At 51.5% G+C, this 24065-nt stretch overlaps 2 protein-coding genes across 2 annotated transcripts in view; both read left to right on the top strand.

The window, feature by feature from the left end:
- Window positions 1–1029: 1029 nt before the first annotated feature.
- On the top strand, window positions 1030–5741 carry LOC311310732 (uncharacterized protein). The gene is made up of 4 exons (XM_084440266.1): window positions 1030–1124; window positions 3033–3300; window positions 4166–4548; window positions 4927–5741. The coding sequence occupies exons 1-4, from the start codon at window positions 1073–1075 to the stop codon at window positions 5505–5507; spliced, it is 1284 nt and encodes a 427-aa protein (XP_084296392.1). The 5' UTR covers window positions 1030–1072; the 3' UTR covers window positions 5508–5741.
- Window positions 5742–7448: 1707 nt separating this feature from the next.
- rasgef1ba (RasGEF domain family, member 1Ba) overlaps window positions 7449–24065 on the top strand; it is a 28319-nt gene continuing 11702 nt past the window's right edge. The window contains exons 1-6 of the mRNA XM_084440265.1: window positions 7449–7669; window positions 12855–13037; window positions 13389–13511; window positions 15786–15923; window positions 21401–21613; window positions 22211–22285. Of these exons, the coding sequence (XP_084296391.1) occupies window positions 12861–13037; window positions 13389–13511; window positions 15786–15923; window positions 21401–21613; window positions 22211–22285 (726 nt within the window). The 5' untranslated portion in view covers window positions 7449–7669; window positions 12855–12860. The remainder of the gene's footprint in view (window positions 7670–12854; window positions 13038–13388; window positions 13512–15785; window positions 15924–21400; window positions 21614–22210; window positions 22286–24065) is intronic.

Genomic DNA, 24065 nt, shown 5'->3' with positions numbered 1-24065 from the left:
CAAGTATCGATTCGATTCCGATTCACAAGGTTTAGAATCGATTATCACGATTCAATTCGATTCAATATCGATTCGGTTAGTGTTACTAAAACCTGTTTTTTTTAGCTGTGACCTTAATTACATGACTGCCAAGTTATGCAACACATCAATACTAGGGCTGGGTATCGATACTGATTTCCAAAACTGAATGAATGAATCATTGAATGAATTAATGAACTATCCATTCCTTCATTTATTCCTTCATTAAATAAAAGATTGATTTTGGGATTCATGAATCGATTCTGAATCGATTCTGAATCATTGTATTTTTTTTTTAACCCAGCCCTACTCAGGACTCGTCTAATGAGCGTGTGTGTGGATGAGAGGCTGGTAGGAGGCAGGGAGAGAGATGGAGGAGGCAGGGAGAGAGATGGAGGAGGCAGGGTGAGAGATGGAGGAGGCGGGGAGAGAGATGGAGGAGGCAGGGAGAGAGATAGAGGAGGCAGGGAGAGAGATGGAGGAGGCAGGGAAGGGGATGGAGGAGGCAGGGAGAGAGATGGAGGAGGCAGGGAGAAAGATGGAGGAGGCAGGGAGAGAGATGGAGGAGGCGGGGAGAGGGATGGAGGAGGCGGGGAGAGAGATGGAGGAGGCAGGGAGAGAGATAGAGGAGTCAGGGAAAGAGATGGAGGAGGCAGGGAGAGAGATAGCGGGGAGAGAGATGGAGGAGGCGGGGAGAGAGATGGAGGAGGCAGGGAGAGAGATGGAGGAGGCGGGGAGAGAGATGGAGGAGGCAGGGAGAGAGATGGAGGAGGCGGGGAAGGGGATGGAGGAGGCAGGGAGAGAGATGGAGGAGGCGGGGAAGGGGATGGAGGAGGCAGGCAGTTTCTGGTTCAGTTCCACAGAAGGTGCATTTAATATCTATGTCAATAAATTTGACAAAGTCAGCATGGTGGCTGTCTACTGGATCTGATCTCATCTCATGTACTGGACGCTTCAGTGACGCCATTGTCCCCTCGGTGACATCACGACCAAACTCTGAAACCGGAAGAGAGGATTCGTGCTCAGCTTGTTTACTTGTTTCCCAAAAGCAAAGATGAATCCTCAAATCATCAACTCCACCAACTCCGTCACCACCTCCACGAAACGTAAGTGTTATAAAAGGGTGACAGTGTGTTTTTATCGTCATCGTTCTTGCAGAGATCGCTTTGTATTGGCTCGCTGAAGCTAGACAGTTAGCCTAGTAGCGCGTTAGCTTGCGAGAAAGTTATGCTAGCTAACGTTAGCTGACTAGTTAGCTAGTATTGCTATTGGCTAGCATAGCATAGCATTGTCAGCAGTGTCCCCAAACCTTGGTACACATGTAAAAGTGTCGCCTTGACTGTCAGGTAGTTAGTTAAAGTAACTGAGCTACTGACTAACCACTTTTTCATGCTAGCTAACGTTAGCCTCCAGTCAATTTGATAGGTAGCTGGCTAGCTAGCCGCTCGAGCGTGATGCTAAGCTAAGCTAACAGCCCTGACCAACTGTCATGATGTGACAGAGCCAAACTGTGATTTCTCAACTGTCATGATGAGTGACAGAGCCAAACTGTGATTTCCCAACTGTCATGATGAGTGACAGAGCCACACTGTGATTTCTCAACTGTCATGATAAGTGACAGAGCCAAACTGTGATTTCCCAACTGTCATGATGTGACAGAGCCAAACTGTGATTTCCCAACTGTCATGATGAGTGACAGAGCCAAACTGTGATTTCTCAACTGTCATGATAAGTGACAGAGCCAAACTGTGATTTCTCAACTGTCATGATAAGTGACAGAGCCAAACTGTGATTTCTCAACTGTCATGATAAGTGACAGAGCCAAACTGTGATTTCTCAACTGTCATGATAAGTGACAGAGCCAAACTGTGATTTCTCAACTGTCATGATGAGTGACAGAGCCACACTGTGATTTCTCAACTGTCATGATGTGACAGAGCCAAACTGTGATTTCTCAACTGTCATGATGAGTGACAGAGCCACACTGTGATTTCTCAACTGTCATGATAAGTGACAGAGCCACACTGGGATTTCAGAAGCGGGGTCTTTACCTTGACGAAGTTAGTTGTCTAATTGCACGGTCAAGGTCTAGTGTGCAATGGAAAACGAACCGCTCAGTGTTGCAGATAAAGTGCATGTTTTTACCTGTGGAGAAAAGAAACATTTAAAAAGTTGAGAGCCATTCATCATTTCAGAATAGTGTCCAACAGAGGTGGGTCTGGCTGATATGAGGGAGTTTAAGGGACTTAAATGTAGTAATGTAATTGTAATGGTAATGTAGGCTAACACCAGTTAAACCTGAACGTTGTGCAAGTAGAAGGAAAATTAAATGTAACTATAACCTATTGTTCATTAGGGATTTAACGTGTATGCCACTGACACACATGCTTATTTGGTGACTAATGTTCATGACCGGGATGCATAAAGTGCTCATTGTCTTTAATGTAATTCTAATTAGATCTAGCTGATATGGGTAGGACCCCAGGTCCTTATATAAATCATAAATCAAACCTCATATATCAGATTCGCCCAGACCCTCAATGTTTTTAAATCTTTACTGAAGACCCACTTTTTCTCCCTGGCCTTCAATTCTAGTAGAGCATGACTCCCAGGCTGGTGTGTGTATTGTTGTCTTTGTGGGTATTGTTGTGTTTGCGTGTATGGTTGTGTCTTTGTTATGGTTGTGTCTTTGTTATGGTTGTGTCTTTGTTTATTTCTCACTTACCTGTACAGCACTTTGGTCGATTTTAGTCATTTTAAACATGCTTTATAAATAGAGTGAGAGTTGAGAGAGCGTTGTGTCCACCTTTATAAATAAAGTTGAGAGTTGAGAGAGCGTTGTGTCCACCTTTATAAATAAAGTTGAGTTGAGAGCGTTGTGTCCACCTTTAGAAATAAAGTTGAGTTGAGAGTGTTGTGTCCACCTTTATAAATAAAGTTGAGAGTTGAGAGAGCGTTGTGTCCACCTTTATAAATAAAGTTGAGTTGAGAGTGTTGTGTCCACCCTCACGCAGGTAAGCGCGAGGCGGAGCGCTCTATGAACTGGACGGTGGAGGAGACGCAGGTGCTGCTGTGCGCCTGGAGCGACCAGCGTGTCCAGAAGAGCCTGGCGGAGAACCTGCGGAACCGCCACGTGTTCAAGCACCTGTCGGCGCGCATGAGTGACATGGGCTTCGCCCGCAGCCCCCACCAGTGCCGGCTGCGCGTCAAGACTCTCAAGGCCAACTACGTGAGGGCGCGCGTGCTGAAGAGTGTGGATGGGGCCCAACCCTGCAGCTTCAGGTACTGTAGGGAGGGAACGCTGGGAGAGAGAGGGAGCCTTGAGGGAGAGAGAGAGAGAGAGAGAGAGAGAGAGAGGAGCCTTGAGGGAGAGAGAGAGAGAGGAGCCTTGAGGGAGAGAGAGAGAGAGAGAGAGAGAGGAGCCTTGAGGGAGGGAGAGAGAGAGAGAGGAGCCTTGAGGGAGAGAGAGAGAGAGAGAGAGAGAGAGGAGCCTTGAGGGAGGGAGAGAGAGAGAGAGGAGCCTTGAGGGAGAGAGAGAGAGAGAGAGGAGCCTTGAGGGAGAGAGAGAGAGAGAGAGAGAGAGAGGAGCCTTGAGGGAGGGAGAGAGAGAGAGAGGAGCCTTGAGGGAGAGAGAGAGAGAGAGAGGAGCCTTGAGGGAGAGAGAGAGAGGAGCCTTGAGGGAGAGAGAGAGAGAGAGAGAGAGAGAGAGAGAGGAGCCTTGAGGGAGAGAGAGGAGCTTTGAGCACTTTTTATGTTTTATGTTTGTTTACTGTCTGTTGTTTCGAAATGTGTTAAAGGAGTAGTAAAGGGAAAATGCATGTTTAGCCCTGTTTCAAGGTTACTTATGATCATATACAATGGTTCAGATCATCAAAACGTTGACAAAGCTAGCATTTTCGAGAAAGTTGATAATTGCTCTACCACTGATTTGGTCATACAATGGATGTGGATGGGCATCTTGAAAAATCATTCAAAAACATGTTAAACTCAATTTTAAAGACAAGAAACTAAATTTTTTTGGCTTCCCCCTGGAGTATGTAGGGATGGGACCTATGCCCAACCCCCATTGCTCTCTGTGAAGCGCATTGTGTTACCTCTGTGTATGAAATGTGCTATACAAATAAAGTTTGATTTGATTTGATTTGAGGTACTACGCCGAAATGGACGCCGTGCTGGGAAGGAAGGCCACGGAGGGGATGGGAGGAGGAGGAGGAGGAGGAGGCGTTTGCCTCCTAGGCTCGGCGACGGAGTCGGGAGGACATCATTTGGGCTTTTTGGAGGAGCCGGAGGGCGGCCATTTTGATGATTCTGTGGACGAGACTGTTCGAGGGGTTATTGGCTCTGCGATGGGGGCAGGAGGACGTCTGCTGGGGCATCTGGGGCATCTGGGGGCGGAGATCAAGGTGGAGGAGGACCGGGACGCCTCCACCGACGAGTTTGAGTTCAGCACGGCGGGGTTCACGCACATCCTGGGGCCCAGGAGACAGAGGGTCATCCTACGAGACTCTCTGATCCCGCCCAGACCCCTCGGTGAGTTGACTATTATGTTCATTTACTTGCATCACGCATCGATAGAGAAACCATTTTCTAATAAGGATATACCTCAAACCTTAGCTGTGTTGGGAATCGCTCCCTCGTTCCCTCACTCCCTATTCCCTAGGGTTCACCATGTAGTGAACTACCTAGGGAACGGAGAAAATGTAGGGTACATGCGCTGTTCCCTGCAAATCAAGGTGAATTGTGGGTAATAAATAGTGGACTATATAGGGAACGAGATTTCCGTGGAGAATTCGGACACTACAAACAAAATGGCTGACGCACTATATAGTGAATAGGGAGCGATTCCGAACACGGCTCTTGTGTGATTTTCTGGTAATCCTCTCCAACGCCTCCCTGTCTCTGGTACAGGTGCCCAGGTGGAGGACGACCTCAGCTCCGAAGACCCCTCCCCTCTCCCGCCACCGCAGCCCGCCTCCCCTGTCCCTCCATCTCCACCCCTGGACCCCGACCCCGACCTGGGCGCCGCCCCCACCGACAACAACAACAACATTAACAGCGGCGGCGGCGCCCCCCCCCAGTCTCAGCCGCGCTCCCTGGAGCCGGCGCTCAAACACCTGGCCGACTGCTTCCAGAGCCTGGTGTCGGAGTCGCGGCGCCTGCTGGTGCAGCTGGAGGGCCAGAGGCAGGAGCAGGGCCGCTGGCACCGGGAGCTGCTGGCCCAGTGGCTGGAGAGGGAGGAGCATCGGCAGAGGGAGGCGGCCGACCGCGAGGAGAGGAGGGAGAGGGCCCGCATGGAGCACGAGATCCGCGTGCTCCGCCTCCTCACCGGCCTGGCCCAGCGCACGCCGCCTACAACGCCGCCGACGCCGCGACCGGGCTGCCGCTGCAGCGGGGAGGAGCCCACGGGCGAGGCCTCGGCCAATCAGGGACGTGAGAACAAGGAGGAGGAGGATGAGGATGGTGACGGGGGTAAATCGACGGCCTTATAGATGCGGGCGGATGTGGCGCCACTGACCGATAACTCGGACGAGACGAGATGAGTCGGCAGGAACGTTTTGCTCCTTGTTTTTCGTGTGTCGGTGAACATTCCTTTTCTATGTTTTTCACTATTCTACTAGGGAGAGGAATTACACTGATTCCTTGAGAAGAACGTGTCGGCGCTCACAGAAGTTGAATATGATCAGTATATTATGCTTTATTATTATATAGATCCCCTTTTTTATATGTACTAATAAAGTATATTGGCATGTCGATGGTAATAACATGACTACTCTTTATTGTATATTTGGATCTCACAACTGGAGACTCATTTTCTAGAAATCAATCATCCAAATTATGGTCAGAACTCCAAATCCTTGAAATTACAGCAGGCTTAGTTAAACTAACATCTAGACTCCTCCTAGTTTGAGCATGATGCTGGAAGCTTAGTTCACGCTGTGTTGTCAAAGGCCCAAACCAGGACTCCAACAGCCTCTGATGGAGAAATACATTTCCAATATAAAATTGTGCTACAGGTATGCTACTTATGTAATTAAAAAATGTGTTTGGGCACTATTTTGTTCCCTGAGACTTGAATAACATGTATTTGTTGAAACTTTTGAAGTCTAGCTTTTTTCCCCCAGACGATTGAGATGCGTTCCACCAGAGAAGGTGTTGACAGAGCTGTTAGCTCACTGCAGCGCTCAGGAAGTCATCTCTGGCTCAGGTCTTTCACATGTTAAGCTGAGATGCTTGACGCCTCGTTGAACAGGCTGGGATGAGGGCCACATTTACCTGATCACCAGGGAGCGTCTGCAAGGTGTGAAGATTCAAATTAAAACAGACTCGGCGCTTCCCGCTCCTCAATATTCACCTTATTGAATGTTTCAAAATCAAAACACTTCATAATTGAACTGGTCAAACCTGAAATCCTGCATTTTTAACATCACACGTTGTGTAACTATGCTGTTAAACTCGTCCAAGGAGGTCACTTCAAAGCAGGGGGAAAGATGGAATACCACAAATCATTCTGAATGCCAGATTATGTAATACTGAGTACAGTAGAGCTCAAGTGATTTTCTGTTATTATGCTGCTGTAATACTGTATCCACTGAGCAGTAGCCCGTTTCCTGTTTCAACCCTTGAGCAGACAACCGTCTGCCTGAACTGATTCTGGCATTTGTGATCAGGAGAGAGAGGGGGGGGGGATTGGTGGTCAGGAATTCAATTTCTATACTGGTTGTCCACTAAAACATAGTGGTTAGCCGATGTTCGATGAGGTTGGACCCTGTTAGCATGAGGGAGGGATGATTTCTAGTGTAGATACATGTATGAACTGATACTAGTTACAGGTTACATATCATAACTATCAGTGCACTATCAAGTCAAGTGTGTTTATAAGTCTCTTAGTAGGCTAGTATTACATTGACTATGGGGATGTACTGTATTATAAGTAGGCTACTTAATTGTTGGCTGACATAAAACGCCCTCACTACTACTACGTTGCTTTTATTTATTTTTTTATTTTTAAACTCTGAAAAAAATCTTTAACTCCTCGACAAATGTCCATAGATAAAAACATGACGTGATCATCCATTAGGCGCAGCTACATCTCTGCAGTTCCAGATGACTGCTCGTTTAAACAATTGCCACATTCAATTATTTTGAGAGTGCACGCTTGTCACAATCGATTTGTCATTGCAAACAGTAACATGACAGATGATTATCTTCCCACTAATCTTATATTCGCCCCTTTACTAAACACGAATGCGATACAAGCGACTGGGACGTGAAAGAAAGGCGTGGCCGTCTGCTCGCTGTGCTCTGTGATTGGTTCCCGTAGAGGAAGGTGATTAGTGGTCTCGCCTGGTCAGGAGCTCATACAAGTCAATCCGCTGGCAGGGTGCGGGTCTCCAGCCTTATTCATGTGGATATCTACCAGCCCAACTCACGGCTTGTGTGAACCCGGGAATACACACTTCAGTGGATGATTTGCAAGTGAATATGCGTGGTTGATAGACGGTCAGCGGAGTCCTACGGCAGAATATTTGGTTTAAAACTCTGGGTTCGCTCTTCATCGCTTCACTTCGGTCCCATGCAGGAGAGTCCTCTCAAAGTGCTCGCGTTATCGGAGTTGGGAAGGATCATTTCTTGCTGACTAATTCATTTTGAGGTGAGATAATATGGTCTTTTAAAACCACGTTTCTTTGTACATCTTGATTGCGTGTTATTACATTTTATACATTTGGATTCCGTCTCTCATTATTGTCTATTAGCCTATTTCAGTGTCCATGGAGCGAGAGCGCAGGTTGATTCAGCACTCATGGCATTTAAATGGAATTGCTGCATCACGCGGCTTGCATATTGTATAGCCTATTTCATGCTTTTTTGTAAATTGCAAATGTTATACAATCATAATGTAAGACGGCATGCCTACTTAAATTATGGAACGTGATCTGAGTTTTACGCGCGGAGTTTTGCGCGCAGTTAAGCGAACCAGGCACCATTAATGAGCAAATTGTGAAGCTGTGTTGATGTGGGCGGTGTTTCATGCCTGGCCCGTGTTTGCTACCCGCTCAATGTCCTAATTACCCCGCAAAATGTACTTTTATAATGTCATTTTGCACTATTTTAACCTCTACCCACCCAATGGTTAAGAGAACCCCCCCCCCTCGATATATTGAATGATCGACCAATTTAATCCCCCCCAAGACAATTTAGTTAACGCCACGTTTGATGCTATTGCTATTCAAAGCAACCCATGGTCGTCCTTCTTGTGCTGACAAGTCAAATCCCTTTTCATGAGTGATTTGGCAGGACTTTGGCCGGGTTAATGACTGCTTCTACAGGAGCCCAGTAAGAGGCTCAAAGTGCTTTTGCAGTGAGAGCGACGACTCGACCTCCTCACACTAATGTGTCTCCCTCCTCTAATTAGAGCTGTACACTTGAAGCCCTCGGTTCCATTGATAGTTTTGGTGAGCGTCTCTGCGCCGGAATGTTCCAGCATGAGTAGCCGCGTCACTGCTGGTGTCGTGTTGAAGATCAGCGAGTCTGATTTGCCATGGCTGTATAGTAGGGTTGTCAAGCATGCAGGGTCTGGTTTTGGTCAGGTGACAATATCTAGATTCTACAAGGTGATACAGCAGTTAAGTATCTGAACAGACCTGTGCTCAAAACATGTAAACAACTTCTTGTTTGGAAGGACAACATCTAGGCTACTTCTTTAAGAATGGGCCTGTGCCACGACACCAGTTAAAGTCTTCACAATAGTTTGATCATTGACCACTTGCACCGCCTGACCTAGGTTCCTATGTCCTCAGCTCACCCAGTCACTGCTTGAACGGGTAAACAGTCTTGGTGGGCCGGGAGCCCTGATTTGCTCGTGCCCTGGGTGGGTGGGTGGGTGAGATTCCTCCTGCTTTCAAAGTGTTTGTGTAAGAACATCGGGGGTGTTGTGTTTATTTTAGGTTCCCCTCCAGGTGTTGGTGGCCCTGCTTGACTACACCCGGGAGGATGGGAACGGCTTCCTGGTTTACGGCCCTAGTGTGTGTGTGTGTGTGTGTGTGTGTGTGTGTGTGTGTAGGCCCTTTAGGAAGGTGGCTGGCTACTCCTACACAGCCATAGGGAGTGCTCTGCTCAGGCAATAGAGACAGAATCCACGGTCAGTGATGGCTGGGTAGCTACTCTTGATCTGAAGGCCAGACTGGGCTTTGGGAGGTAGTTCCGCCTTTATGGGCTTGTTGCTATTGAAGCAAAGCTGCTCGTTAAGTGCTGTCCACTGCAACCCTTCTCTGACCGCTGACCATTTAGTGAATTTACTTTGTAAACCCCCTATCGGTGTCTGTTACTGGAACAGTCCAAAAACAGCTGGGAAAAGTTTTATTTCCAGAGAAGCATTTGCAGAACCTTCCACTTTCAGCGTGAGGGAGAAAGTCCCTAGGAGACCAGGGCTGGGGACCTAACCACAAGACGTCCTGACTCAACACCTCACCCCAGACGTCATCTGAGAAACCGCTCACCATGTGATACTGAGTGGGCAAACCTAGCGCCCGTGAATAAGTGGAAACATTGATATCTCAAGGCTTAAGTAAAGCATGTTATTTTAAAGCAGAAGGCCCAAAATAACTTCTTTCTTTAGCAAAAGAAAAGCTCATTTATGTCACATTTATGAATGGATCTACAATAGCTTCTCCCTGGTTTGTATCTCTGCCCGGGCATGTGAATAAACTTAACAACCAGCAGCAGATGGCTACACAAACAGCCACCGACGCTATAATTAAAACCGTCCCATATTCGAACAATCCCCCTCTTTCGGGGGCGAGTGTTTGTTTACATCTGCCACCCAGCGTGTGGTGAGAGGGGAACGAGGGCGGCGGCCTAATGTTTACCTCAGCCCCGCCTGTAGGAGGCGACGTGGCGTAGTATACTTGACACCTGGAACCCGAAAGTAAATAGTTTCAGATGTCGGCTCGCGCTTTGTTGACACTTTTATAGGATTATGTCGGGGGGGGGGGGGGGGGGGGCGGGGGTGCAGCTGGTATTATAGCGAGCGGTTGGAGATTAGGACTGTGGGGGAGGAGAGGGGGGCGGGGCCTTGATCGTGACGGTGCAAGCCCCCCACCCCTCCTTCCCCTCTTCTAATCTGCATTTTTGGCCTCGGGGTACACTCTCGGTCGCCCATACACAAGTGAGTGGCCTTAATCTTTTTATGGGGTTTGTGTGGAGAGACACGCGTCCACACACACACACACACACACACACACACACACACACACACACACACACACACTTTCTTTCACATACACATATATGCCCTCCCTCCCTCCCTCCCTCCCTCCCTCCCTCCCTCCCTCCCTCCCTCCCTCCCTCCCTCCCTCCCTCCCTCCCTCACTCACTCACTCACTCACTCACTCACTCACTCACTCACTCACTCACTCACTCCCTCCCTCCCTCCCTCCCTCCCACACACACACACACACACACACACACACACACACACACACACACACACACACACACACACACACACACACACACACACACACACAGATGCTCAGAGCATGCTAGCGTTGCCCCAGGGCAGAGGGGCTGTTGGGCCCTCAGGGGACTGTGAGACAGTGAGGAGATGAGACGGAGTCAGAAGTCCTTCTGATCGACCCAACCAGATGATGTTACATCAACACGCTGTATTCTAGCATGTTCTGTGAGAGTTTTGGTCCTGTGAGGAGCAGTGTGCCTGGTCAGGAACACACACACACACACACACACACACCCGTCTCGTGATGTCACTCAGACCGTGAGACGCAAGCTGCAGCAGATGCCCGGCTGGCTGACCTGACTCCACACACTCCTCATTCTCATGTAAATCGCCGCGGCTGTCTAAATACAAACGATGGTGTGTGTGAACACGCAGATCCAGAGGTCTGAGAGAGAGAGAGAGTGATGGAGTATTTGGGGGGTGGGGGGGGGTGGGTGTACACCCCTATCCGTCGCTGGCACCCGTGCAGTGGAACGGGCCCTAAATGGCTTCCTGAATAGGCAGGCGGCCATGGGTCGGCCCATTGTCAAGGCGGTGGGGGGGGGGGGGGGGGTCTCGCTGCGCCCCGTGCCGGCCCGGCCCCTGAAAGGCCCCATTGTGTGGATCCGAGGGAGGGGGCCCCGTACTGGGTCAGGATTCTCCAGGAGTCTGCTCGGTATCTGAGCCCAGGCACCGGGGGGCGGGGGGGGGGGCTACTGAGGCACTGGCAGTCAGGTGGATGCTGTGCACTCGCTGAGCTCACTGTACACGCACGCACACACACACGGGGTGGCATATACACTCACATGAGCGCATATACTCACCGGGAGTTCTCAAACTCAGATGACATGCTCATGGGACACACACACGCAATAATACTCACAAGGAGGCCACGTGGGCTTGCATGACTACAGCTTGGTCTGGTATTGAGAGCGCACACGCACATCCAGAGAGGGAGTCCAGCGTTGTCTTTGAGAGCCAGGCCAGTGGAAGCAGGCGGGAGTGAGGAGGCGATGTGGTCTTTGAGAGCCAGGCCAGTGGAAGCAGCCGGGAGTGAGGAGGCGATATGGTCTTTGAGAGCCAGGCCAGTGGAAGCAGCCGGGAGTGAGCAGACGATGTGAGCCGTGTTTGTTGTGGCAGGACGTGTAGTATTACACGCCACCGGCTAGCGTTACCCTATACACAACAATACGCTCTCACAGCACTCGCCATGGTCTCTCACTAGCTCTCACACGTTTCTGTGTGTGTGTGTGTGTGTGTGAGGATAATGTGAGGGAGGGTTGGGGCGAAACAAAAAGCCCTCTCTTCATAATCCTCTGCTATCGAATCAATAACTGTTTGCTCATGATGAACACATCATTCATGAATAGCGGGTACTGTGCTGAGTGTATTTTGTGTTTGTGTGTGTAAACGAGGGCACTCTGGGGTCGCCGCTCGGGAGTCTGGGTAATTTAGGGCGGCGTGTTCGGGCCCTGTCTGCTGTCCGTGTACGCCGTGGTTCCCACCTCCACGTGAGTCTTAGGAGTTTGTGGCGGATTGGTTTTGTTGTTTGTTCATGGTGCACCAGACCAGCAGGTAGCGCCGCGTTAAGCGGAGGGTGAGAGAGCGCGGTCGGTCTCCCCGGTGACCGTGTGTCTCCGTGGAGATTGAACGCACCAAAGAGCGGAAGCTGAGTAAACAAGTATGCGTTGAGTAACACTTCTGGACGATGTAGGCGGTCTCTCTCAGGAGGACGGCTGATCTTTCCGAGGGGGAGGTCAGCAAGAATCCAAACAAACGCAGGTCTCCGTTCGTGTCTGGGAGGAGAGGGGAGGGATGTAACGATAACCGGTATCATGATAAACCATGATTATATTTGATTACATTTATCGTGATAATTTTGTCATTAAAACCGTGCTTGATTGCCGCGCTTTTGAAAAACTCACTGTAAATACTGTCCAACATCAACCAAAGCTAGCAACAGTCTCAAAGACTTATTATTTTAATGTTAATGCAAAAAAAGTGCTAGTGCTGCTAATTTTTTTTGTGGTTTTCAATATAAAACTTGGTGAAATGGTGTGTGTATTGGTAGTTTTAGAAAATTTTCAGCACATTTTACAATACCGCAATAATACTGATAACCGTGATCATTTTGGTCACTATAATCGTGATATGAACTTTTCACACCGTTACATCTCTAGGTTCAGGTCCTCCTAACGGCCATTTTGGCTTCTTGCCAAAATGGCCGTCCCCACCACATCCACTTCAGCCGCTCCCCAGAAACACCCAGGAACTCTGGTCTGCGGTCGAGGCTTTTGTTGTGACGAGTCTCGTTTGTCGTCCTCTCTCCTCTCTTCCTCAGGACAACATGCCTCAAACCCCACCGTTCACCGGGACGCTCGGTACCGGCGGCTACAACATGAACCTCTACCAGGCCCCGGAGGAGGGCTACGGCGGCCTGTACTACCACGACAACACCCTGGTGTCGGGGTCCCTGGAGGCGCTCATCAACCACCTGGTCCCGACCATGGACTACTACCCCGACGTGAGGCTCCGCCCCCTTTCTTCTTCTCTGGTTCTTGATTCATTTCAGTCTCTCTCTCAGCTACTGTTGTCTCTGTTTTAACACCTTCCCCTCTCTCTCTCTCTCTCTCTCTCTGTCTCTCTCTCTGTCTCTCTCTCTGTCTCTCTCTCTGTCTCTCTCTCTGTCTCTCTCTCTGTCTCTATCTCTATCTCTGTCTCTCTCTCTCTCTTGTCTCTCTCTCTCTCTCTCTCTCTGTCTCTCTCTCTATCTGTCTCTCTCTCTGTCTCTCTATCTGTCTCTCTATCTCTGTCTCTCTCTCTCTCTGTCTCTCTCTCTCTCTCTCTCTCTCTCTCTCTCTCTCTCTCTCCTCAGAGGACGTATATCTTCACGTTCCTGCTGAGTTCTCGTCTGTTCATGCATCCATGTGAGCTCATGTCCAAGTTGTGCCACCTCTGCCTGGAGCAGCACAGACTCAGCGACCCCCAGGCCGACAAGGTACTGTCCCCCACACAACCCACACACCGCCACACAACCCCCCCACTACCACACAACCCCCACACCGCCACTCAACCGCCACTCAACCCCCACACCACCACACAACCCCCACACTGCCACACAACCCCCACACTGCCACTCAACCCACACACACCGCCACACAACCCACACACTGCCACTCAACCCCCACACTGCCACTCAACCCCCACACTGCCACTCAACCCCCACACCACCACACAACCCCCACACTGCCACACAACCCACACACTGCCACACAACCCACACACTGCCACTCAACCCTCACACTGCCACACAACCCCCACACTGCCACTCAACCCCCACACTGCCACTCAACCCACACACCGCCACACAACCCACACACCGCCACACAACCCACACACTACCACACAACCCCCCCACTACCACACAACCCCCACACTGCCACTCAACCCACACACTGCCACACAACCCACACACTACCACACAACCCCCACACTACCACACAACCCCCCCACTACCACACAACCCACACACCGCCACACAACCCCCCCACTACCACACAACCCCCACACCGCCACTCAACCCCCACACCGCCACTCAACCCCCACACCGCCACTCAACCCCCACACCGCCACACAACCCCCACACCGCCACACAACCCCCACACCACCACACAACCCACACACCACCACACAACCCCCACACCGCCACACAACCCCCACACTACCACACAACCCCCACACTACCACACAACCCCCACACTACCACACAACCCCCCCACACCGCTACACAACCCCCACACTGCCACACAACCCCCACACTGCCACTCAACCCACACACTACCACACAACCCCCACACTGCCACTCAACCCACACACTACCACACAACCCCCACACCGCCACACAACCCCCACACTACCACACAACCCCCACACTGCCACACAACCGCCACTCAACCCACACACTGCCACACAACCCCCACACCGCCACTCAACCCCCACACCGCCACACAACCCCCACACTGCCACACAACCCCAACACCGCCACTCAACCCCCACACCGCCACTCAACCCCCACACTACCACACAACCCCCACACTGCCACTCAACCCACACACTACCACACAACCCACACACTGCCACACAACCCCCACACCGCCACTCAACCCCCACACCGCCACTCAACCCCCACACCGCCACTCAACCCCCACACCGCCACACAACCCCCACACCGCCACACAACCCCCACACCACCACACAACCCACACACCGCCACACAACCCCCACACCGCCACACAACCCCCACACTACCACACAACCCCCACACTACCACACAACCCCCACACTACCACACAACCCCCCCACACCGCTACACAACCCCCACACTGCCACTCAACCCACACACTACCACACAACCCCCACACTGCCACTCAACCCACACACTACCACACAACCCCCACACCGCCACACAACCCCCACACTACCACACAACCCCCACACTGCCACACAACCGCCACTCAACCCACACACTGCCACACAACCCCCACACCGCCACTCAACCCCCACACCGCCACACAACCCCCACACTGCCACACAACCCCAACACCGCCACTCAACCCCCACACCGCCACTCAACCCCCACACTACCACACAACCCCCACACTACCACACAACCCCCACACTGCCACTCAACCCACACACTACCACACAACCCACACACTGCCACACAACCCCCACACCGCCACTCAACCCCCACACCGCCACTCAACCCCCACACCGCCACTCAACCCCCACACCGCCACTCAACCCCCACACCGCCACTCAACCCCCCACACAACCCACACACTGCCACTCAACCCCCCACACCGCCACACAACCCACACACCGCCACTCAACCCACACACTGCCACTCAACCCACACACTACCACACAACCCACACACTACCACACAACCCACACACTGCCACACAACCCACACACTGCCACTCAACCCCCCACACCGCCACACAACCCACACACCGCCACACAACCCACACACCGCCACTCAACCCACACACTACCACACAACCCCCACACCGCTACACACAACCCCCACACAGTCACACAACCCCTCACACTACCACACAACCCCCACACAACCCAACCCAAACGGGTCACTTCTGTGCCAGACACAAAGCTCATTTGGATGTCGGCTCGGTCCAGTTCCGCTCTTCTTCTCTGATCCGTGTGTGTGTGTGTGTGTGTGTGTGTGTGTGTGTGTGTGTGGTCCGTCCAGATGAGAGTCAGGAAGATGGCCCCCAAGGTCCTCCAGCTGCTGACGGAGTGGACCGACACGTTCGCCTACGATTTCCGGGACGAGCGGACCATGCGCAGCCTGAAGGAGCTCACCCATAGGCTGGCCAGCGGAGACGAGGTTAGTCCCCCCCCCACACACATCCTCCAGGAATGGCTCTTCTTCTTCTTCGTCTTCTTTGTCTTCTTCGTTGTCTTCTTCGTCGTCTTTGTCTTCTTCGTCGTCTTTGTCTTCTTCTTCGTCGTCTTCGTCTCCTTCGTCTTTGTAATAATAATCTTTATTTGTATAGCACCTTTCATACTTAAAAAATGCAGCTCAAAGTGCGTCACATTTTTGGCCAGAGAGTGAGAGGCGAGTTCTAGCGAGGAACCTTCTCTTGGCCGAGGAACCTTCTCTGGGCCGCGTATTACGAAAGAGGAGGCAAAGCCTCATGGCAGCGCCCCCTACGGGCTAAACAGAGGTTCACATCGTGAAGAAACTTGCAACAATTTTGGACGTGTGTTTTGATGCACAAAAGGGGGGGGGGGATGGAGAACGACGGGCATCCAAAGGACCAGCGGGCGGCAGACCGGCGTGTGTGTGACGGCGTGTGTGTGATGGCGTGTGTGACGGCGTGTGTGCGACCGGGCCGGGGGGCTTTATTTTGGGGGCACGAGAGGCGGGAGGTGAGGGGGGGGGCAGTTTGCTCTAGCTACAAAGCGATGTTTTTTGAGCCTGGCCGAATCAAAAGAAAGGGTCTATTGTTCACCAGCGCGGTGGCTCTCTGTCCATGGCGGTGCCCCTCCCGTAGGCAGCGTTTCAATTGTCTCCCCCCCCCCCCCCCCCCCCCCCGCGGCGGCCGAGCTGAATGTCACCGACTCAGCATCGCTGTTCCCCCGCGCGCTTGTTCTGACTAACTTCTGCAGCGGGGGTGGGGGATGGGGGTGTTATCTCTTCCTAAAATGGACCCAAACCTCCACCACAGCACTTCTGACCACCATGTAATTGAAGCTACACGATGACTCATGCTGACTGGGCTCCAATTTGTTTCTGCTTCATTTTCTTAAGTGATCTCTCTCTCTCTCTTTTTTTCGCCTCGTCATGGCCGTAAAGGGACTGCGGTTTTTCTGACCTGGGTTATAAAACAGCCCGGTCGCCAATGTTCTATTTTTCTCCCTGGTTCCTAATTGAGTTCCTCAGACGGTGGTTCCCCATCCTGACCCAACAGACGGAACAGCTAATCTGGTTAGCCGCTATGAATCAGGACACATTCACCAGTGGGTTCACATGCCGAGTGTGCTGTGCTAGCGTATTAACAGTGTGTGTGTGTGTGTGTGTGTGTGTGTGTGGAGGGACGGGGGAGGAGGAGAGAGAGCAGACAGTGATGGAGGACCCCCCTCCCCCCCCCCACACCCATCAGTCAGGGAGACGCTCTTCCACCCCTGAACCCAAAACCACAATCACCCCCCTTCTATACACGTTTGGCACGATTCATCAATAGCATTAGCACAGGTATCGATCTTCCTGTAATCTGGAAATCAATAAATGACAGTCCTTTACACACACACACACACACACACACACACACACACACACGTCCATAAGGGCGTTTGCTGCCATCCTAGTGCAACCTCTCACATAACTGTGACTCAGTAGCGGCTCAAGCTAATGTTTGCTTGGAGATAAAACACACAACGGATGTAGCCTACATGCTACCATGGAGTGATAACAACCAATCACTCAGTCTGTCTGTTTCAAGCCTGTAGAAATGTCTCGACCCAATGACCTTTTGGGGTCACCTATGTACATTTAGATTTCATATCGGCAGATATTCACACCTAGTTCCCGGTGATTGTGTGAGGGCCGGACCAGGTCACAAGACATCCTGGTACTTTCCCACCGCGGTTGCTATTGGGGTCAGCGACGGCCCTAAACGACGGGTTGCAAGTCGGGTTGGCGGCGAACAGCAAGTCGTCGGGTGGCGTGCTCTTTGTTCACATATCGAGAGAACCCAGAACCCGCACACGCAGCGCCCGATAGATCCCTTTCTGGATATGTGAGCGCTTTCTGAGGCGGCGCTGTAGCTTGTGCTACGCTAGCTCACTTAGCATAAGCTCCCAGAACTGCATTCAGCCCAGATGTTCTAATGCGATAGCTGCAAAACGCAACTGAAGACGCTGGCGCTCTGGGTTTGGTACGCTGTGACCCCGTTTGTGTGGGATTGAATGTGCGCTTGGCACTGCTTTTGTACAGCAGGTTACCAGATCTACAAGCCAGGGTTTGAAGGAGGGAGGGTGGGAGGGAGGGGAGGAAGGGGTGGAGGAGGGAGGGAGGGAGGGAGGGGTGGTGGGCGGAGGAGGGGGGGGCGGACGGTGTTCTTCGCCTGTGGGCCCAATAGACAATACATCCCATTTATCATTGAGCATGAGACTGCTTGAGTTTACCGGAGAACACTGTCCAATGTGCTCTCTCCGTTTCTTGGAAAGAAACAGACGAGGTCGGTTTGTGAAAGAATCGCACTGTACTAAGGGACGACACGAGTGGTGCGACCTCAGTACAAGTGCACAAGTACGAGAACCTTGAAGTTGTCATGTTACCGTTGTTTTAACGCTCTGTTCCACTGTGCAGGTTGTGTACCTGGTATGACCTGAGCAGCAGTAGATGCTTTCTGATACTTGCATCAAACAATTCCATGTATGTTCATGTAGGGAACCTCTCGGACTCACATGGCACAATCGCCTTTGAATCTCGGAGAAATCATCAAGTGTTACTCAGACATTGAACTAGTTGTCCAGAACCACTTAATCGCACACTTCCTGCTAAGTTGTGATCTGTAAATGTGCTACGAAGAAGGATTCTTCCCAGAGTTCAGTGCGTCACGGTTCGGTGCTGGTTCTCCACAATGCACCGGGAAAGGGTGGCGGTGCCGGTCCAGAATAGACGTCCTCCTAACGTCTGCGCAACGTCGTCTCCAGGCCGCACGTCAACATTCCAGCTGCCGATCGCCTCCTCGGACTGTCATTGGCCGCGTTTCCCGACAAAGAACCTTCTTAAGTAACCCTTCTTAAGCAACCCTTTGTATGGGTGTTAAGAAGTACTTTGGAGTTAAGTGCTTCTTAACGCGTTCGGGAAACCCGGCCATTATGGATGTGGTGGGACGTACAGGGAAGAGGGAGCCTGCATGGAAACTTGACCTTCTTACTTCGGGTAGTTGGGGATCCTCAAGCAAAACCACACGGGCGCAGTTTCCATTGGGTGGAATATAAGCATCCATCTTGATTCTGTTGCTTATACAGTGAGGGTCGTTAAATAACTGGAGCGCACCAGGCGTTTGAGGACGATTTATTAGGTGCAGATAAACACGACTAACGTTTCGAAAATGACATCTTCATCAGAGTCATCAATTGATGACTCTGATGTAGTTTTCGAAACGTGTTTGGTGTAGTCGTGTTTATCTGCACCTAATAAACGTCCTCAAATGCCTCGTGCGCTCCGTTGACTCCTCCTCCGAACTCTACAGCCCCTCCCTGAGAAGCGCCGGGCCGCCCCTCACAAGCTGACTAGGAGACCCTTTAGTGTCATTATATAACGGCAGGATTGTGTATCACGCAGGGTAAGAAAACAAGCGGACATATTTAGTACCTGCCTCCAGCTTGGGAAATGAGATGCATGCTCCCAGGAGAGGGATATGAGAGAGTCTGTCGACCCCGGCGCTCGCCAGGGCGAGGGCGTAGGAAAAAAGGGCGGCCCCGGCTTAGCGGCGCTCATCGCGCCATTTGTCACGAACGCGGCGAGCCCTCCTCCTCCTGCCGCGTGGAAATGCCAGCCTTGTTATCTCAGAGAACGGCTGCTATATTTAGCCAGAGCCCCCCACCTCTATTAGCGGAGGAGACAGAAGCCACGGCAGATGGTGGGTGGTCTTTTGAAGTGGAGACCGGGGTGATTCTCAGCGGTCTTTCTACAATCGCCACCGTCACTCCGTACGTGCTTATCGGCCATCGGAAAGACTGGACCTGGTGACATTTGAAGAGGGCATGGCACTCATTTGATTGAATATGAATTTCAGTTATTCAGACTTTTAAATACGACTGCGTATCCCATAGTTCAGGCAAGAGGCAGACTAGCTAATGCCGCCTCAAGTGACTTTTGACCACAATGTTATCTTACTGTAGTAGTTAGTTGCGACTGGCATGACAACCAGGGTTTAATCCACCACAACAAAGATGGGAATTAGAACGGGAAGAAAGTTATTCCCCTGGTTTAGTCTCCTGGCTCTACGCAGCGCTCAGAGCTGTGTGTGTGTGTGTGTGTGTGTGTGTGTGTGTGTGTGTACATAGCATCACACTCACTTTGACCACACAGAAGAAAACCTCACCACCAGGTCGTGCCTCATAAGTGAATTCCGCAAAATATCTTCCACGTCTCCTTCGTTACCCATCAGCCCCTCCCCGCCGGCAGATTGATGGGCCTCCGTTCAATTTCCCAGAGTGCCCTAGAGCCACGCCCGACGCCTCGGGGAGGGAGGGGGAGCAGACGTTGGATTGCCGTGTCAACACCAGGCACCACATCCATCACAGGGTTCAGTTTGCGTTGTGCAAACTGCTCTCGTTCCCACCCTGGCGAACCTGAGGCGTGTTTGCAGAGCAGAGCCGAGGTTTTCGGGGCAGAATTGGCCGCCGGTGAAGGGAGACGGGATGTGGTCACGAAACAAACGGGGCCCCATCTCGCCCTCTCTCACTCTCTCTGTCTCCCTCTCCCTCCCTCTCTCTCCTCTCTCTCACTCTGTCTCTCTCTCTCCTCTCTCTCCTCTCTCTCTCTCTCATACCAGCGGTATGGAAAGGGGCCATGACCGGGGCCTCTGTGCACACACACTCACGCAATCTACACACATTATGCAACCGCTGCCCCAAAGTGTGTCGGCTGCAGTGAGGGGTCAGTTATCTAACGACGCGCTGGGCTATAGAGTCAGAAACCAAAGGGTTGTTTGTTTTAACTGGTAGCATGGCCCCGAGGCCAGGGGCTCCTCGATACGTTCATCAGACCCGCCGTGGTTCTTATTAGCCTAACAGGAAGAGACTTGACCCGACGACTGACCGTCCGAGAGGGTCTGCCGGGAACTCCCACGCACGCTTCGTTCCACGGTGGACTTTGCCGCTAGTTAGAGTTAGAGTTATTTAACTCTTGGGCAGCACGGTGGCTCAGTGGTTAGCACTGTCGCCTCACAGCAAGAAGGTCCTGGGTTCGAATCCCGGTCGTTCCAGGTCCTTTCTGTGTGGTGTTTGCATGTTCTCCCCGTGCCTGCGTGGGTTCCCTCCGGGTACTCCGGCTTCCCCCACCATCATAAAGACATGCAACGTATGAATGTGAATGAATGTTGGTGGTGGTCGGAGGGGCCGTAGGCGCTGATTGGCAGCCACGCTTCTGTCAGTCTGCCTCAGGGCAGCTGTGGCTACAGATGTAGCTTACCACCACCGGTATGACTGTGTCTGAATGAATACTGGACTCTGTAAAGCGCTCTGGGTTTCATGAAGGGCGCTATATAAATCCAACTTGATTGATTGATCTCTCCACACTAACCCAGCTGTGTGTAACTAACGCTCTCCCTCGCCGCTCCACAGCTGTACAGGAAGGCGGTGCACCAGATGACGCAGGGCCTGATCCGGAAGCTGACCACGCTGAGCCAGTACGAGGAGGCGCTGGCCAAGATCAGCTCCACGGCGGCCGAGCGTCTGACCGTGCTGAAGGCCAAGCCCCAGGCCATCCAGCGGGACACGCTGTCCATCTGCAACGACCCCTTCACCGTGGCCCAGCAGCTCACACACATAGAGCTGGTGAGAGACGAGGGGGAGGAGCTAACGCCTGCCATGTGTAAACGTTGACGGGTTTGTAATGGATCAATTCAGATGAGTGTGTTCTCTGCTCAAGACATTGTTTAGGCCTGGGGATAGTTGGATCAGGGGGGGTAGTTGGATCAGGGGGGATAGTTGGATCAGGGGGGGGTAGTTGGATCAGGAGGGATAGTTGGATCAGGAGATAGTTGGATCGGGGGATAGTTGGATCAGGGGGGGGTAGTTGGATCGGGGGGGTAGTTGGATCAGGGGGGGTAGTTGAATCAGGGGGGATAGTTGGACCAGGGGGGGATAGTTGGATCAGGGCAATAAACAGAGGACAGCTGCTCACTTTATAAGACAGGCCTATGACAATGTCTTGAGCAGAGAATACACTCATTTGAATTGATCCATTACAGGTTCTGTACGAGTCCTAGCAATTCAAACGAGTCAAATCAAAACGGGGCGGTACTTTGTCCATACAGAGTCACCCTGCCTTCAGAAAGCAGGTCGAATAGTTCGAAGGTGACACAACATCGGTTAAACATTCCTCAACACTGACCCGCCCAGAGAACTCATCCCCGTTGCCTTCCTTTTCAGGAGAGGCTGAGTTACATCGGCCCGGAGGAATTCGTCCAGGCCTTCGTCCAGAAAGACCCGCTGGATAACGATAAGGTAACGTCTACTGTTTGCTCAGAAAAGGTCGTCGTGGGTGAAGTTTAAAAGGGCAGCTAAGCGATTAGCGGTGTTATGCAATGCAGTTGGTCAACTTTTATGTCCTTCTGCTTGAATCAGGCAAACGGATTTGGTATCGTTTAGCCTCACCAAGACCCAGTTTACATCCCAGACAAACATTTTACCCCCTATACACTACCCTGTATACACTACCCCCTATTCACTACCCCCTATTCACTACCCCCTATTCACTACCCCCTATTCACTACCCCCTATTCACTACCCCGTATACACTACCCCCTATTCACTACCCCCTGTTCACTACCCCCTGTTCACTACCCCCTGTTCACTACCCCCTGTTCACTACCCCCTATTCACTACCCCCTATTCACTACCCCCTATACACTGCCCCCTATTCACTACCCCCTATACACTAAACTCTATACACTACCCCCTATTCACTACCCCGTATACACTACCCCCTATTCACTACCCCCTATTCACTACCCTGTATACACTACCCCCTATTCACTACCCCCCATACACTACACTCTATACACTACCCTGTATACACTACCCCCTATTCACTACCCTGTATACACTACCCCCTATTCACTACCCTGTATACACTACCCCCTGTTCACTACCCCCTATTCACTACCCCCTGTTCACTACCCCCTGTTCACTACCCCCTATTCACTACCCCCTATTCACTACCCCCTATTCACTACCCCCTATTCACTACCCCCTATTCACTACCCCCTATTCACTACCCCCTATTCACTACCCCCTATTCACTACCCCCTATACACTACCCCCTATACACTACCCTGTATACACTACCCCCTATTCACTACCCCGTATACACTACCCCCTATAGACTACCCCCTATACACTACCCTGTATACACTACCCCGTATACACTACCCCCTATAGACTACCCCCTATAGACTACCCTGTATACACTACCCCCTATAGACTACCCCGTATACACTACCCCCTATAGACTACCCCGTATACACTACCCTGTATACACTACCCCGTATACACTACCCAGTATACACTACCCTGTATACACTACCCCCTATTCACTACCCTGTATACACTACCCCAGTATACACTACCCGGTATACACTACCCCACAGCTGACCCCATGGGTCCGGGGGGGGACATTATTTTCTGTCTGGAGACGATGAATCCCAGACATATTATAGTCGACCAAATATCCTCAAGATTTCCTCCCTAAACATCCCCCTGTCTGGCTAGCATGCTCGGCCTCATCGCCTAGCAACCCCGCAGCCATAAAGAGCCCACATGGGTTTTTTGTGTTTTTTTTGAGGGGGGTGAGTGTTCACTTGGCGTTCTGGCTGCTAGGCAACAGAGAATCCTCTTTAAAAGGGGAGGGGGTTGTATTTTGGCGCTCTTTCTTTTGTGCCTCCGGCTCGCCACCCTCTCGAACAACACACTGGAGGGGCGCGTGTGTGTGTGCGCGTGTGTGTGTGTGTGTGTGCGCGCGTGTGTGTGCGCGCGTGTGTGTGCATGTGTGTGAGTTGACCACTGTCAGGAATATTGTGTGGGGGTAGAATGGCGTAAGGCCAAAGGAATGTGAGGAATCGAGATCTTTTTCTTCCGCTGGTTTCTTACACAAAGCACAACAATGTGAATAGACCACGATCCAATAGACCCCACTCTCTATCCTCAAAACCCGCTTGCATTACTGTACTCTTCCTCAGCAAAAAAAACCAACAACAATTCAATCGAATGTTGATCTTTATTGCTG

The sequence above is a fragment of the Borostomias antarcticus genome (assembly GCF_949987555.1).
Source record: "Borostomias antarcticus genome assembly, chromosome: 6".
Lineage (NCBI taxonomy): Eukaryota > Metazoa > Chordata > Actinopteri > Stomiiformes > Stomiidae > Borostomias > Borostomias antarcticus.
This window is presented reverse-complemented; position numbering and strand designations above follow the sequence as displayed.